Genomic DNA, 17,258 nt, shown 5'->3' on the forward strand with positions numbered 1-17,258 from the left:
GAGCCCCGGGACCAGGTAATGGCTGAGCATGGGGAACACACGCGACTGGAGCCACCCCCCGGTGCCCAGCACTCCCTGAGCACCCGGGGTCTGTAGGGGGCGGGGCATCAGTAGAGGGTGGACAGCAGGGGCTTGGCCAGTGTCGGGACAGTAAGAGCTGGGCCAAAGGGGTGGCTGAGGGGATCGGCAGGACGAGGAGCATTTGAGGACTATTAGGGACACAGAAGTGACAGAAGTAGGTCACCAAGCGGATGCGGGGAAGGACACAGGAGGAGAAGCACAGCTGTGTGGGTGGCGTGCCGTCCACTGAGCTAGGAAGCAGAGAAGGAGATGGTTTGCTCTGAGGGCTCCTTAGTGTGAAGAACTTGTATGACAGGAATGTGCAAATTACTGGAAAGCAAAATATGACAAAATGCATCTCAAGAAGAATGCACAGAACCACAGATGTCAGAAATCTGCTAGGGAAACTTCCAGCAGCAAAACACACACAACAGGAAGTGCTAGCAACCGCTGGTTGTGTCCCGACAGAAACAGCCCTGTGTTCACACATCAACATCAAAGGGGCTCGAGTGGCCACCCGCCAGTGAGTAGGGGACAAGGGACAGCAGAACTCCGTACATGGTGAAGCCAGATGCAAAAGTGAACACACCACATGACTCCATTTGCACCGATTCCAGAAAAGGCAGGCTGGGTGGGCACAGGAGGCAACTCAGAGCTGCCAGGACCGGGGCGCCAGCAACTTCCTAGAGTGATGGAGACACACCCTGCGTCGACTGCAGAGGGGACCATCACCAGCCAAAACCCACATTTTACGGAGGTGAGTATTCCTATATGGAAATTGTATGTAATGAAATAGGTATGCAAAAATAAATGTGACTTTAAAAAAAAAAAAAAAAGGTTTATCTCAGGAATACACAGGATACTAAAAGAACAAGTCACAGGTAGGAAAACATTTGTAGATTATTTATCTGAAAAAGGACTTGTATCCAGGGTATACAAAGAATTCTCAAATTCTCAGTAGGAAGGAAACCCAATAAATAGGCAAAAGATTTGTCAAATAAGCCCCTGGAAGACCCTCAAAGTCATCAGGAAAACACAGATTGATAAGCTGTTGCTCTGGCACATGCACGAAGACGGCTGCAATGAGGAAGCCGGGCCACCCCGAGGGTGGCTGCAGGGTGGGGAGCATGTGAAAAGGGGCCACCACCTCAGAAAGCTGGCAGTTTCTTAGAAAGTTAGGGTCCAGCTGTTCCACACCTAGGCATTCAACCCAAAGCAGCAAAAGCACTCGTCCACAGACAGGCGGGCACACGGGCGTCCACTGCTGCTTCATCTGTAGCAGCCCCAAACCGGAGACTCCCCCCCCCACCCCGCGATGTCCCTCAGCAGGAGCAGACGTGGTATGTCCATGCGACGGAACACAGGTGGGTTACAAAGGAATGACCGAGTCGCCAGTACCCGAGTGAAGGAGGCAGCACAAACTCCATCCCCATCACTTAAGAAAATGCAAACTAACCCAGTGACGAGCAGACCTACGTGGGGAAGGAGCCCAGGGAAACTCTGGGTGTGGCGACAGAGTCAGAGTGTACGTGCGAGGCGTGCAGTGTCCTTGTGCCCTTGACACTTTAACAAAGCTGCTGAAGTAAAAATAAAGGGGGGGGTGGTGCTTGCTGCTGTGCCCCATCTGACGATCTTCACTGCCACCTTCAACTTGCTTCCATTCCTCACCTCCAGGAGAATCAATTTCTGAGGGGTCCTGACTGACCCCATCCTGTGAGTGACCTGTCAAACTGCGCTCCAGGACTCAAGACGATGAGAACCCTCCCTGTGGCTCGAAGCCCCCCACTACACCCACGCTGGGCCCTACTGACCCCTCACCATCCCTACCGGGCTGTCCCCCTGACACCAGGCCCTCTGCCACACACCCCATACCCCTCCCCGACACCACCCAGGCCGACAGCAGGACGCTGTCCTCACTGACTTCTTCTCATCCAAACACATGTTTGAGTATCAGACGCACCATTAAAGAACACGCCCTGATCAGGATTAAGTTTTGCCAAACATCTCTATGACATGCAGACAACTATAATTAAAACATGTAAGTCTCAGACCAGCTTAGAAACCTTAACAACAAGAAAAATATGCCAAGGCTAAAAACTGATTATTTTATCCAGGAAGCTCAGGGAAAAGTGGTAAATTCTCTACATAAAATATATATTCAAATATTAACAAGGAAAACGGAACAAAAGCAGGAAAGAATTGATAGGGTGCCAAAGACCATCAAATGTTGAGAAAAGATGAAAACGATGCTAAAAAATATAGTGTGTTTGCTCAAAGACTTATTTTTTTCAAATGTTTATTTTTGAGAGAGAGAGAGAGAGAGAGAGAGAGAGAGAATGAATCTGAAGCAGGCCCCAGGCTCCAAGCTGTCAGCACAGAGCCCAACACGGGGCTCAAACTCCCAAACCACAAGATCATGACCTGAGCCCAAGTCAGATGCTCAACGGACTGCGCCACCAGGCACCCCTGGTCAAAGACTCTCTTTGAGAAAGAGGCCAAATGCTACATTTTTGAAAGAACATCTGTGCGTGCAGGTCATGGAGAAATGGAACTTCTGCATGGTCTGTACAGCAAGGGTGCTCAAGAGCCCACCCTTAGGGTGCAGAGTGGTCAACTCGTGTTCAAGGCAACAAACCACTGACAAGCCAGGCCCTTCCCGCGCAGGCGCTGCATTGAGGAACCAAGACAAGTGAGGTGCCTCACAGCACAGAGACCACAGGTGCAAGTCTGCGTGGGGATGTTAAATATTCACTCCCTGACCTGATCTCTCAAACACCTTTCTACTCACATCTCATAAACAACCCAGATATACCTTTACCTTGGGAAACACATTTTGCTGGAAAGAAAAAACAGAAACAAACAAGAAACAAGACTGATTTATTCTCTTTGAATTGGGTCCAAGCCAAAATCTAGTATAAGTGAGTTTATTTCCCCCAGCTATATTCACAGAGGTGAACGCTTTTTGGGTGTCTGGACTATATAATCCCACCCTCCCCCAATCTCCCCCTCCCCAAGTGAATTAGATTAGGGATGGGCAGAGACAGGCTAAACCAATCAGGACAAGTCTTGGGAATCTGGATTTGAGACTAAGCAACAGGTCTCAGGAGAAACAGTCCCTTCTAACCCAAGATTTCATCCTGAGAAACTCAGTGTGTCTGTGGCAGCCGGCAGAAAACGTGTTCCACGAAGGCAACACAGAGGCAGCACACGCACACAATGGGGCAGCTAGGAGGAAAGAATGGCCAGGGACAGGGCTCGCTCCAACTGTCATCCTTGAAACTGTTAGCACCCCTTTAAAAAGCAAATAAAAAATAAATAAATAAATAAATAAATAAATAAATAAATAAATAAAATAAAATAAAAAAAAATAAAAATAAAAAGCAAATAAAACCTCTCACAAGCAGATCCCACACCCCTCCCAGGCCACCCAGGCCCGCCACTGTCCCTTTGGATTAGTTTGCACTTTCTAGAGTTTTACATAAATAGAATCCCACCCCAGGCACCCGGTCCGATCAACAGGGAAACAAAAGTTTTGGGAGCACTTCCAACCCATACACAAATTACATCACTCTTAGCGAAACTTCCAGGATGGGGAAGGAAAAATGTGACGTCTAAATCAAAGGGAGTATTATATTTGTGATGAACATTAATAACTTACCTTATAACCAGGAAGCAGTTAGCTCTGTTGCCAACAGCAAAGTAGTCGGCTGCAGTCAAAATATCGATCCCGTGAGGGAAAGTGCCCTACAGATCAGGCGGGAGAAGGGGACAGAAATGACGTGAGTGAGGAGGTGCTCTTCCAGGAGGCCAACCGTCGTATTCACACACACTCATGCTTAGGTAGAGAGGGTACACTGGGGACAGACGGCAGAAAGCTCACCGTCTCAGGCTAGGCGCTGTGCTAATGCTTTGTGAACCACTCAAAAATATTTAATTTTTTCTCAAACAACGCAAACATTTTCAACTTTAAAATGTTTAAGGCCTTCTCTGAACTGCACACCACAAAAATCCTCAGGTTTCAACAGTCCGGGCACACCTCATTTAATGCGCTTTACGGCTACCACGTGTTTTACAAATGGAAGGTGTGTGGCCACCCTGTGCCGAAGGTCTGCCAGCACCATCTGCTCACTTTGGGTCTGTGTGTTACACTCTGGCAGTTCTCACAAACACATCACTAAAAACCTCATCCCAGTTCGGGGAGTTTCCATGTCGGCAAGGCCACACCCTCTTTCTCCGACGCTCCCACCAAACAGCAGGACACTGCTGCGTGCAGAGCTGGGGCGCCCTGGGCCCACACCAGACTCTGCTTCTTTTGAAGTCTGTGGCTCCCCCACCCCTGTGCTATGGGCACGCTGCTTTCTCGGGGGACGTGGGGAGGGAGAGGGAACCCCCTCCCTGGAGTACTGGCTCCTGGCTGATCCCCTAAACTTATACCATGATTAAGGCCTTTCCTCTCCCTGACGGTCCACCCAACCTGAGTGTCCCCACAGAAAAAGACATGGCAACGGCCATGCTCCAGACCACCCTGTGTCCGGGCCGGGGCTCTGCCCACGGCAGGCTGGAAGCCAGGCGCAGGGAGAAGCCACTCTCTCCTGGGTGCTGACATTGGGGTGCCCAGAGCCCCCCCAGTTCAGCTTCCAGCAGGCTCCTTGACTACAGCGGTCCTCCCACCCACCCCTGACACTTCGCCAGGCAGAGAGCCTTCTGGAGCTCTCCCTACCTGCTGCCCCAACACACCAAAGCGTACCCCTCAGCCAGCCAGCTCTCCCTAGGAAACCGCTTCCTTCTAAGTTTCCAGGGCCCCAGGTGGATGTGCATTAAGTGACGCCCTAGCACACTGGTCTCAGCCGCCTTCAAGCCGGGGAGGAAAGGGAGAGGCCCTGAGGTGGCAGAGATGCTCGAGAGCGAAGCACAAACCAGCTGCGAAAGTGAGACCGCGCTGCCTCCCTGGGCGGATTCCAAGGAGAACTTCCCACCTAGAACCAAACGTCACCTCCCCTGTGGAAGCAGAAGGGTCAGCCCCCACCCTGGCCCCCTGGCGGCCCCAGAGAACACTGACTAAACCAGATACCGTGGACCCAGGGTGCAGAACCCAGGCCCCCCTGGTTCTGCAACAAGGATCCTCATGGACGTGGGGGCACCTGTGAGGGCGCTTTCCTCTCAGACATCTGACAGTGAGCCTTGGAATGCTTGTCTTTTCCCTGAGGCTTCCCTCCCCGAGGAAGGACTGCCTTTCCAGCTCCTGAGCAAGCCTTCTGCATGGGGCTCCCCTCAGGCCCTGCAGCCTGACTCCCGCCCCCCAAGTCCCAGATGCCTGTCTCTGTCTGTCCCCCCAACACCATCCACTGATGCCCTCACCTACAATACATTCCTCCTTCAGCCCAGACCCCCTCCTGGGGCTTTGACCAGAGTTCAGTTCAGGGTCTCCTGCAACAGGACCCACCTCCTGCCCATTCTCCCCCAGGCCAGCCACACGTCCCAGGGTGGCCATTGGCACACGCAGCGTGAATGACTCAGTGATAAGGCCACACCACCCATCCAAGGCTGACCAGTCACGAGAGGTTCAGGACCAGGGGGCACAATGGTGCTGGTTTACACAGAGAGAGGCCACAGGGTCAATGGCTCCTACCACACGCGGGATGGGCAGTGATCACATGTCTGTCCCTGAGAAGCCTGGTTCCTCCACCCAGATGCCTCTCACATTCACAGGCAACTGCTGAAATCAGGTGGCAGTGCATAGGCACTGATCTCTGATCACTGATGTCTGTGTATGTGTGAAATTACTTACACATTCGAGGTTCCCATAAGACACACTACTATTTAAAACTTGTGTCAACTCTGCTCTGGATAACCTCATGAGCGGGTCTGTGACCAGACATCACTGAGTTAAATATTAGCTTATTTTAGGTAAATTCTTTACCCACATCCAGCAACACAAGAAGCTACCCGGTTTGTAGCTCCAATGTTCCTACTGCTAAATCTACAGGCAGTTTTAGGAATTAAGACCTCACAAAGTAACCATACCTGTCTTCCCACATTCTCCTGGAAAGCGGCCTAAGGAAAAGAAGAACAAACAGAGCAGGTGAGTTAGTTTGCGTTTATCAGGAGAGAAACTCAAAACAAACGCGGTACAGCACAAATGACCCATGGCTTTATTTTTTTTCAGTAAAAGTCCTCATTGTTGGCGGATCAGAGCCTCAAGGGTACTTGTCATTCTGTCTCTAAGTCCCAGTGCTTTTTTAAACCATCATTCAGGAATTCAAGCTTATAAAATCAGACACATCCTGAAAAACGTCTTTTAGGCATGAATGCCAGCTTCTCACTGATGCCTACTTCAAGGCCCTAGATAGGGGTGTGAGGACAGAGTCAAATCAGTCGGTTAAATCAAAGCCCAACACACAATCCTCCTCCTGGGAACTCTGTGACAGAAGCTGGCAATGGTGAACAGAAATGGCTCACCTCCCCGCTCAGCACCCCACCCAACCACCCCTGCTACAGATAAGCCCAGCCTCGAACGCAGGCCCAGAGGTCAAAATACTTAAACAGAATGAAGTGTCTTTACCTGCTTTCTTTAAAATGCCTGTTCGCGTCCCTGGTGGCTCCCCCTCCCGTACCTCCACCTGCTCTGCAGAGGTGTGACAGCCAGGCCGTCTGAGTAGTGACAATAGCAAGGCCTGTGCCTCCCTGTCCACCACCCAGCGGGTACCCCCGACTGTGCTCTCCCCAGAGTTCCCTGCCAGAGCAGGATTCAAGTGGGTAGCAACCGTCAGCATGTGACAGGTCAGAGGACAGAAGTTAGGGTGGCCCTGGGAGGGCACACATGCAGGTGTGCAGAAAGGAACTCGAGAGACCGCAGCACAGAGACCCAAGGCTGCCCCAAACCAGCACCTCTGGCAGGTCTCCCAGAAATCCAGAACCGGTCGTCTCCAGGCCCTCCTGCAGCTTTTACACTGCGAGGAGGGAGACTCGATGTTTGCTATGTACTATTTTGAAACTGCTGCAATAAATTTATTAAAGAAAATATTTGAGGGGCGCCTGGGTGAGCATCCGACTGCGGCTCAGGTCATGATCTCACAGTTTGTGAGTTCTAGCCTTGTAACAGGCTCTGTGCTATCAGTGCAGAATCTGCTTCAGATCCTCTGTCCCCCTCTCTCTGTCCCTCCCCTACTCGTGTGGGCATTCATTCATTCTCTCTCTCTCAAAAATACATAAACGTTAAAAAAAATTTTTTTAAAGAAAATAAGAAATAAAAATGAAATCAACCAAAAAAAAAACAAAAAAACAAAAAAACAATGGAAGTAAGATATAACATCAATTTACATAACATGCAGAATTTAGGAACACATTTACCATTCTGATGACTTCATCAAAAAGGTAAAAAATCATAGAAGATTTGTGTGGAAAAGCACAGCCCTGGAACAGGTAAAGCAGTCTTGAACAAGAGTGGTGAGGAACCTGAGGGTTGAGTGAGCACGTGGACACAGACAGACACACAGAAGGGTGCAACAGAACAGAAAAACAGAGAACACCTTTAGGACCGGGGCCAGGCCATGAATTCTGAGACTGGACACCAAAAACACATTCCATACAGAAAAAAAGTGACAAATTAATCGCATCAAACTTTAAAACTCCTGGTCTATGCCCTGCGTGGTCAGGAGGACAGAAGCCACCAGCTGGAGGAAGGCCCACGAGCCACAAGCCAACGAGGGCAGCCCTCGCATCTGGAGCTTAACAAAGTCCACACAACAAGACACACACCAGCCAATGAGGAAACAATCTGAAAGATGCCCAGATGGTTTCACCACAGAAGAGACACAGGGGCAAAAACAACGGGGGCGGGGGGCACATAAAACCACAGTGCGGCATCACCACACACGCCATGGGACCAGCCATCGGACGGCAACCCCAAAGGCCGGCAAGGCTGTGGGAGAACTGGATCCCCGACAGATCGCCAGCGGGAAAGTGAGACGGCCCGTCCCCTGGGGGACACAGGGCTAAACATGCAACTACCATCAACCTGCCGTGGTGCTCCTGGTGTTTATCCAGGAGAAAGAGAAGTCACGTTCACACAAAAACCTGAACACTGCTCACAGCAGCTTAGTTCTGGAAACAATGTAAAACCAGATGCAACCCAGAGTCCTACAACATGCAAATGATTCGCACAGCTGTGGCTCTGCTGGCACCAGGGCCGACCAGCAAGGAGCAGGAAGGGGGCTGTCGGCCCAGCCGGAGCCCAGAGGGACCTGCAGGGGTCACACTCTGGGTGACTCCATCCATGCGACATGGAAGCAAAAAGTTGGAGAGTCACAACACAGGGACTTAAGAGGCCAAACACCAGATACAGTGTTGAACTCAAGACTGCAGAACTTTTAGCTACATGTGGACTTTCAGGACAGTCAGTGTAACTATGGATGAAGCAAGGCTCCCAGGCCCCCTCTCTCTCCTCACCTGAACCTCCTAGGGGCAAACACCGGGCCGCCCGTCTGCACTGCTCCCTCCTTCCTGGCAGAGGGACAAGTTCTCTCAAAACACTGACGTGTTTGGGGGCTGTTGAGCACCTTCCAACGTGCAAAGCAACTACCACTGAACAGAACCGCTATGTGACTGTAAGTGTTTCACAGATTCACAAATGCGTTTGCCCTAATTAACCAGGCTGGTCTCCATTCTGCCACCCTACCCAGATCCTCACGGGCCCGGCGTGAAGGCTGAAAACAACAGGCATCGAGGCCCCACGGCGCCTGGCACAATGGCCCCTCTACCATCACCATCACTGACCAGGAGGCATGTCGCTGGAGCACAGGTGGGAAGCGATGGTACATGAACCACAGGGGGAGAGAGAAAGGGTCCAAAGAGACACAGCACTCAAACCTTCCATGTGCCCATGCCCTGTGGTCCCTGGGTGGGCAGGGTGAACTTGTCCTCAGGCCAGCTCACAGGCCCAGGCCCCTGTAGCCGCGGTAAACATTGCCCACGAGCAGGAGGGACCCAGCACAGAAAGCATGAAGCGTGAGCACAGACAGGCCAGAAAGGGGAAGGCACGCCTTCACCTGAGGAAGCAGCTCTGCAGTGGGAGAACTCTTACTCCCAGTTACCAAGTATCAACCCTGTTGCAAAAGCTTCACACAAATGCATCTTTTACCCCTACCACTCTAACTTTGCATCTGCTAGGTAGGCAGGTGTACACAGGTGATGTCCAATGCAAAGAATGTCCTGCTCACTTTAAAGGATTGTAATTCAGGGACGCCTGGTGGCTCAGTCGGTCGGGCGTCTGACTTCAGCCCAGGTCATGATCTCACGGTTCGTGGGTTCGAGCCCCGCGACGGGCTCTGTGCTGACAGCTCAGAGCCTGGAGCCTGCTTTGAATTCAGTGTCTCCCTCTCTCTCTGCCCCTTCCCTACTCATGCTCTGTCTCTCTCTGTCTCTCAAAAATAAATAAACATTAAAGGATTTTAATTATAACTTGAAAAACAAACCAAAAAAGAAAAAAAAAAAAGATTTCTGGTTTGTTTCACCTCTTCCTCAGGTTTATAAAGATATCAGTGCTATGATTTTACTACTGCTCCCCATTAAAATGTTTGACTTCACAGTAAACAGAAAATGTAAAGGCTACTTTCATTTAACGAAGAGCCGTCACTGTGTCTAAAAGAGTGTCAGGATTACTGCCTGTGGGTGAACATCAGGGCAGAATGTGAAGTCTTCTCAGGGAATCACAGGCTTCCTGATGCTCAGACAGAAGAAACAGAACTGTGTGAACACAGAAGAGACCAGCTTTGCTGGCGAACTTTCTCTTGAAACAAAGTTTTAAGGGCTGGAAGCCAATTGCCTCTTCTACCAGGCCTATTTCGGGGTACGCAGGCAGGCACTGTCAGGGGTCATGGGAGACCCACCAGCCAAGCTCCCACACGCGAAGGAGGCCCATGCTCTGCCTCCATCACCCAACCAAAGGGAGCGGTGCCACGGGCCATGCTCACCTATTCATGAGACACAGGTCTGTGGAGCACCCACCACGCGTTGCCAGCAGGTGGGCATGTGCGAGCCAGGGCAAGGCACCAACCGTCCTCCTGGTGACACGAGACAGAGAGCACAGTGACATTGGCATAAGTGCCATGACAAGTGGCAGACGGGCTGTCCCCAATGCTATGTCGCTGTACCTGACAGATGGACAGACAAGTTCCTTCACTAGGAAAAACAGACATGCTAAACAAACTGAATTAATGACTTCAAATACTTGCAAAGAAACCAAAGACCAAACAGGCTCAGATGGGTTCACTGGTGATTTCTACCAAACACTGAGAGTAGAAACAAACAGAGCGACATCAGTCTTTTCCAATTTCTTCTTCAAAACACAAGAGGAAGAAACGCTCCCTACTCCTTTCACGGGGCCAGATCATCTTAATTCCAAAGCCAGACAAAAATACCCAACAACCGGGAACTACAGACCAATACCCCTTACTAATACCGACTCAAAAATCTCAGCAGTTCACTGATTCAGCAAATAAAAAAGGATTATACCAAGAGAGGTAGAAATACAAGGTTGGTTTAATACCTGCAAATCAATTCAGAGGGCCCATCACATTAAGAGAACTAAGGACAGAAACCACACAACCATCTCACCATCCAACATCCTTTCATGATTTAAAAAAAAAAAAAAAAAAAAACACAAAACCCCACAACAAACTAGCAGGACTTCCTCACCCTGTTGACGTGCATTCACAAGAGCCTGAGAGCAAACAGCACACTCAACAGTGAGAGCTGGCACGTCCCCAAGACTGAGAGTGAGGCAGTTGTCCCCTCTGGCCCCCACTGCTCAGCAGGGTAACCACAGCCCCTCCTACCAGCCTCTTAGACAAAAGAAAGAAAGAAAAGGCATCAAAACCAGAAAGGAAACAGTAAGGTTTTCTCTTCCTCACAGAGGACGAGATCTTGTGTGCAGAGCCGTGGGGAGCACGTGCTCCCCAGACCCAACAAGTGAGCTCACACACAGAGTGAGGGGAAGGTCCAACCACATCCACGCCTTCCGCCCACAGAGCCAGCTGTGGGTGCAGGCCCCGCGGACCATCCCCACCTTGGAGCTGCCGGCCCTACAGGAACCCCGAGAAAAGACCCAGGAACTGGGTCCACACCCCAGGGGCAGCATGTGGTGTCAGGGACCCAGGAAAGCAGGCCCTGGGGAATGGCAGAGCAGAAAGAGAGATGTGGCCGAGGGCTGCCCGGCCTGGGCTTTCCTCTCGTGGGAAAGAAGCAGCAGGCCCCGCCCCTCTCAGGAACCGTGCACGTGGGCACCTCACCCGAGTGGCCATGCCACACCACCACCCACCTCCGTCCTCTCCCACGTAAGCCCGGTACTTCCCCGGGTCCCAGCCACTCTAGCCTGCATGATGCCAGCTTGAGTGTAATACACTAACAATCCCAAAACGTGTCCCCAGAGCACATGAGAGCGAGCCCAGCAGGTGCTGATCTCCCAAACCCCACGTTTACAGCAGTGCCTCGCCTGCTGAAGCTGGCCTGAGCGCACCTGTGTGTTCTGCCATCGAACAAACCTGCCTGCTAACCTGTGTCTTCTGTCACTAGTCAGAGGCTCCTCCACAGTATCTTTTTCCATCAATGTGTAATAACCTTGCTGAAGTGAGTGTTCAAATCACAAACGTGCATTTTGACAAGCGGCCACACGGTGACGATCTCTCAGTTTCTTCTAGCAGACGCTGCATCCTCCTCGTTCTCATAAGCCTGTGTGGCCTCCATCTGGACCAGGCCACAGGGCACAGATGCTCCATCCATCCTCTCTCTACCACCCACCCCCAAAAGCACGCATTCACTCCACTCAGGACACCTGAAGTCAGCTTCAGCCTCCGCGTCTGGAGGCAGAGCGCTCCCGAGCAAGGCCCTCCCAACTCGCCTACCTGTCCCACTGGCGCATGCCCATTTCTGAGCCAGGAAGACCTATCTTCCCATGATGCAGCGGGGGCCCCAGGGTAAGGTGGGCAGCTCTCTCCTCTCCCCAGCATGGGGCCCTCAATCCAACCCCTCAGCCCAACCATCCACAAAACACATTCATGTCCCCACAGCGGAGAACCCCCATTTCTGACAACACCCAGGGCCCACAGAAAACCCTCCCAACTCCCAGCGCCTCGCAGCTCGGCCACTCCTCCTGCAGGTCTCCCTCTAACCCCAACCACACGGAGACCAACCCTCGGCCAGCACCAGGGCCCTCCTGGCTTCACCCCCACCCAGCCATCTGCACCCCACATCTTTCTCAAAGCACTGCCTTTATGTCCATTCTTCGCCTCTAAAAGCTTGGGCAGCTGCTGGTCTGTAACTGAAGCTAAGGCTCTCATCTCCAGAAAGTCTGTCGCCTCAGCTACCAGGTACTCTCGGCCCTGCTTCTGGTCCCTCAGCACCTCCACCAGCCCATGTCTGAGCCTGACCTAAGTGACTTGCCACCAGTTAGATACCCCTGTATAAAGCCAGGACACAGCCACTGACACTGCCAGCGAGAGTTCCCGGGACCAGGCCTGGCAGTCATCACCTCTACTAGCATCCATGGAAACCCCAAAGCAGAGCTCAAGGCCACAGCCCGGCTGTCGGGGGGAGCATGAGATGTCTGTGCAGAGGCTCCTGGTCAGTGCCCTTCAGAAGCAACCGTGTAGCCTGCCCAAAGTTCCTGCACACAAAACCCACCCAAAGGTGAGGTGGCTCTGGGGGGCCCGGGCCCAGCACCCAAACCCATGAAGCCCTGCTGGGGCCGCCAGGCACGGCCAGCAAGGCCCCAGGCCCAGCGTGACCATGTGAAGCTGAGCTGACCCCTGCTTGAAGGAGCTCCTGGTGAGGCTCAAAGCCACCTGCTCTGCCATCAAACCCAGGTCACAGCCACAGAGCCCACCTTCTCCTCCTTCTCCAGAGCACAGGCCGTCCTGAGCCGTGTCCGGTCGTCAGGCACCATCCCATCCACCCAACGAGGGTCGACATGGCTTGGAGTGGCCACTTAATCCCGGCCCCCCTTCCCAGGATAAAGGCCTCCCGAAACCGGGAGGAAATGCCAACTGCTCTCCACCGCCTGGCTTCCCGGATACCACGCTCAGGCAGCGTCCAGGAGCACTTGGCCTGCATAGCAGAGCCCGCCCACACCACCGGGACAAGGAATGAGACGAGACCACTCACAGAGGCTGCTCTCCTGCAGTTGATGTTTCGGTCAAACACCGTGGCAATCACCAGAGCGCTGTGAAAAAGAGTGAAGAGGACTAATTAGAAGGAAGTCTGCGAAAGGACACAGACCCTGTGGCAGGACTCAGGAGCCTCTTTCATTTGCTCAGTGTGTGCCACATGCAGCGAGTTCCCAGCACCACAGGTGGCCGACCCCGGGTCCCTGAGAGCCACATGAGGGGCACACATCCGAGTGCCAGCAAACTCCCAGGGAGAGGAGCTGCCATGCACAGGGGCCCAGGGGCAGAATGCGCTCGGCCCGCTCCGGGGGTACCCAGAGGATGAGAACCAGGAGCGCCTGGAGCACCCGGCCAGAGCTCCCCACGATGGATGGCGAGCACGTGCCATGGGGATGTGCACGGGCAGCCAGGGGAGCCTAGGGGCCCTGCCCCTCGTCAGAAACGTGACCTAGTGCCAAGAACAGCTATGGGGAGCACTCAGCATCCTCCAGATGGCCCGGCCACCCCCAACCACACTTGGACAGACTCCATTTAAAGCCCTCTTCCTCAGGCCACCACACTCAACTGTTACTGATGAGGCAGAAAGCACCTGTCTGACTTTGTGTGGCTTTAGTAACAGAAAACAAAGGATCTGGGGCAGGACTGGAAACAGTGCCGTTTCTAAGGGTGACTCGAGAATTTCCAACTCACGTCAGTCTGGAGAAAACGCCTTTAAAAAGGGGTATTTCGGACACGTGGAGGCCTCCTCAATGCCACACCACCTGTCTGCCCCAACCCCGCTCCTACTGCTGTACCTCAGTCCTCCTCCTTCATTGGCACATCCGCATCGTCCAGCAAGCCCAGCCTAAACAGCCACCCCCTGAATCCAGCCAGCCCCTCCAGCTACACCACGTCTGTCAATACTGCATGACAGCAGATTAACGCCCCCTTGCACAAATGTCCAGGCACTGGCCCCGGCACCTGTAAGCATGTGACGCTGGCCGGCAGGGGGCATTTACAGCTGCAGGTGCAGTCACAGAAGCTAGTGAGGGAGGCCACGCTGACAGACCCATGCAGTCACAAAGCCCTCGGGGATGGAAGCAGGAGGCAGAGAGCCCGAGAAGGACGTGGCCCAAAGCTACCAACAGTGAAGGTAGAGGAAGGGCCACAAGCCAAGGAACACGGCAGCCTCTGGAAGCCGGGAGAGGAATGGATTCTCCCCCAGAACCCCCGGAGGGAACCCGCCCCGAGACACCTTGCTTCCAAGCCCAATGAGACCCGAGTCAGACTAGTTGCCTCCACGCCCAAACTATGAAATCCTCCCGCATAGTAAGAATGAATGAGGCATCAACTCACGAAGCTACATCATTTTGCTAAGCAGAAAGTCCACATGGCGTATGTGTCTAGACAGAACACATTCTAGAAATGGCAATATTAAGAGGCCCAAAGCCCAGTCTGGTGGTGGCCAGGGGTCGGATGGCTGAGTGCGGAGGGCAGAGTGGGGGACCTGGGAAAAACAGAACTACTGTTTGGGACTATAGTTGTGGTACCCAACTCTGAATCTGTCAAAAGCCACCAAATGTAAAAGAAACCATCAGGAAGTGGGGGACACCAATAGCCGAGGGAATGCGCCTGCATCATACAGGCCAGCTGTGTGACCCTTGACAGGGCAGGTGAGGAGACGTGCTTCTCACAGGCTGTGGGAGACTCTGGAGCCACCACACGCAGACGAGAAAACACGAGGCCGAGGAGAGCCAGGAGGAGGAAGCGAAAGGGCACAGGAGAAAGCTAGGACGGCAGGGTGATGGCCTGGCTTTGCAGGGTCCACAGGGACAGACGGAGGGGACTCCGGGCGGAGGCGCACTTGGTTGGTACTCATGTATCAGGGAGTGTGAGCAGAGTCCAGGTCTTGGATCTAAACACAACCCCCGGGACACAGCTGATTCCAGGGCTGGGGCAAGGGAACAAAAGTTTGCCCAGACTGTAATGCTAGAAAGCAAGAAAGTATTCCAAAACATGAGAAAAGTCTGAGTCCTACTGAAAGGACACAGCAGCCAACATGGAACCACTTCCAACGGCCAAAGGTGGAGCCATGTGAGCGGCCCCTTCGACAAGGGTCAACCATAGGCCTGAGGGTAAATGACATGGTGGGTAAAAAGGGGACAGGGGATGCCTTTCTTTACAAGAGTCACTGTGCACCTGCCACAGGCAAGACCCACAGACGGGCGCAGACACTAGTGGCCAGAGCGGGGAGAAACGGGGTAGGACGCGATCTCCAGGAGCCCCGACAACATGCATCACACATGAAGGAAGACGATCCCAGTAGCTTGACAGACCGCACCTCAACCAGGAGACCAACCAGCATCTCGCACACTGAGTCTGGGGTGGGCCCAGCCATGACGCCAGCACCACGCACTGGCTGCAGATGAGAAACGGTATGACACTCATTTTCCTGTGTGGGCGCAAGCGGGGTTAACATGGGGGGAGGTGGTGCGGGGCCTATGGGAGCCCTTCCTACTCTTCTGGGAACTCTCCTCTAAGTCTCAAGTTGGTTTAAAATTAAAATTCTGAAAAGCAATTAAGCATCTGAAGATTTGTGTCTGAGGTCCTTTCACAGGTGAAGCTGAAAGTCACTTCAGCAAAATCCTATCACCAGAGCTCACTCCCTCTCTCCTCTAAACTCTCTTCACCATAAACTATCGCCAAAATGAGTTTTAAATAATAACTGGGCTTACAACTAAGGAGAAGTCACCTGATTTAGTAGGAACATTAATTAATTCTACGTCAACATAATGGGTTTTGTTAATAAAATCGTAGAAATCGTTAAACCGATTGAGACATGTTAGTGTGATCTTCCAATAACTAAAAATTACATTAACGACGGTTCTCAACAAAAACACGTGTGGTATATTATCCCACAAATATTCTGAGAATTAGTGGAAATTTTAGTACTACATTTACATTTAATAAGAGCTGCTGCTTCATAATCCGTAAGATGGCACGCCTTCTAGGAAGAGAATCATCACCAAGAACTTCTGCTTTCCTCCAACATCTGACACAAGAAAAAGGCAGACTTATAACTTCCTGACTCTGGGTCCAGTCAATACTGCCAAAAGTTCATACTTCAATATTAATATTTTACACTGAATTCTTAAACATCCTACAATCTATTTGTCCTACATTATAACTTTTAAATGATCACCGAGGAGAGAGGAGCGAGTGCAGAGAGGCAGCCGCCATAGGCCAGCCATGACCCGGGGACTGCTAAGTGACCACGCATTTACACAGCACCGGGCCCTGCCTGCCCGTCCGTGGACGCGCTGGCCCCACTCGGGGCGGGCTGAGCCCACTTCCTACCAAGCTCTTCTTGACGCGACCAAGGCCGCTAAGAGCTGACAGGCTTCACTGCAGGCCTGCCTTCAGGCTCGTTCTGCGACGGAGGCACAGTATTCCAGATGACCGTGGAAGCAGCTTCCGGTTCATGTGTGTTAGCCACCCTTCCTTCCAGCTCCCCTGCCAACTACAGCCACTCAGCAGGGTGGGGTGCCACGCAGTTACCTGAGGGAGCCTTGTGGAACAAGCTGTGTGCTCACACCCGTCCGTGCTTGGCTTCAGGTGACTCGCTGGGACCCCAGCAGCTCTAGCTGGGAGTCGAGCTACACAGGGCCCAGCGCACACCACTCAGCTCCTGCACTTACTTGCCACAGAGCTACGGCTCGTCAAGACCACACACTTCGGGAGCCCCAGAAGGTTCTATGTCTATGTAACCCCGAGCAGAATGAACTAAGTGCGGCATGCAGTGTCACAGGAAGCGGGCCTCCCACACAGGGGCCTCTGAGGGGCCACATTAGCTGCGGCCGGGGAACCTGACCGAGGGTCTTGGGCCGCCTCACCCTCAGACAGGTTAGCTCCTGTACTCACATGTTAGTGGCTGAAAATGTTCCCTGCTTTATTGACGTTCAACCAAACTTCACAAAACAGAGTAGGACAAATATAGCAATGCCCCTTAAAAACACAGCTTTTAGCGTTTAGCCAAACACCGTTTTACTTTTTAAACAC

The 17,258-nt window shown here is 52.5% G+C and overlaps 1 protein-coding gene across 4 annotated transcripts in view; it reads right to left on the minus strand.

The window, feature by feature from the left end:
- Positions 1–17,258, minus strand: part of TBCD (tubulin folding cofactor D) — a 161,194-nt gene that overhangs the window by 44,339 nt on the left and 99,597 nt on the right. For all 4 annotated transcript variants that reach the window (XR_009254831.1, XM_058703380.1, XM_058703379.1 and 1 more), the window contains 3 exons: positions 13,219–13,276; positions 6,085–6,114; positions 3,719–3,804 (listed from right to left, as the gene is read on the minus strand). Coding sequence is in view for 3 of the 4 variants with exons in the window: in XM_058703380.1 (XP_058559363.1) it covers positions 3,719–3,804; positions 6,085–6,114; positions 13,219–13,276 (174 nt within the window). In the remaining variant the exon portion in view is untranslated. The remainder of the gene's footprint in view (positions 1–3,718; positions 3,805–6,084; positions 6,115–13,218; positions 13,277–17,258) is intronic.

Source organism: Neofelis nebulosa, chromosome 16 (genome assembly GCF_028018385.1).
Source record: "Neofelis nebulosa isolate mNeoNeb1 chromosome 16, mNeoNeb1.pri, whole genome shotgun sequence".
In the NCBI taxonomy this organism is placed as follows: Eukaryota; Metazoa; Chordata; class Mammalia; order Carnivora; family Felidae; genus Neofelis; species Neofelis nebulosa.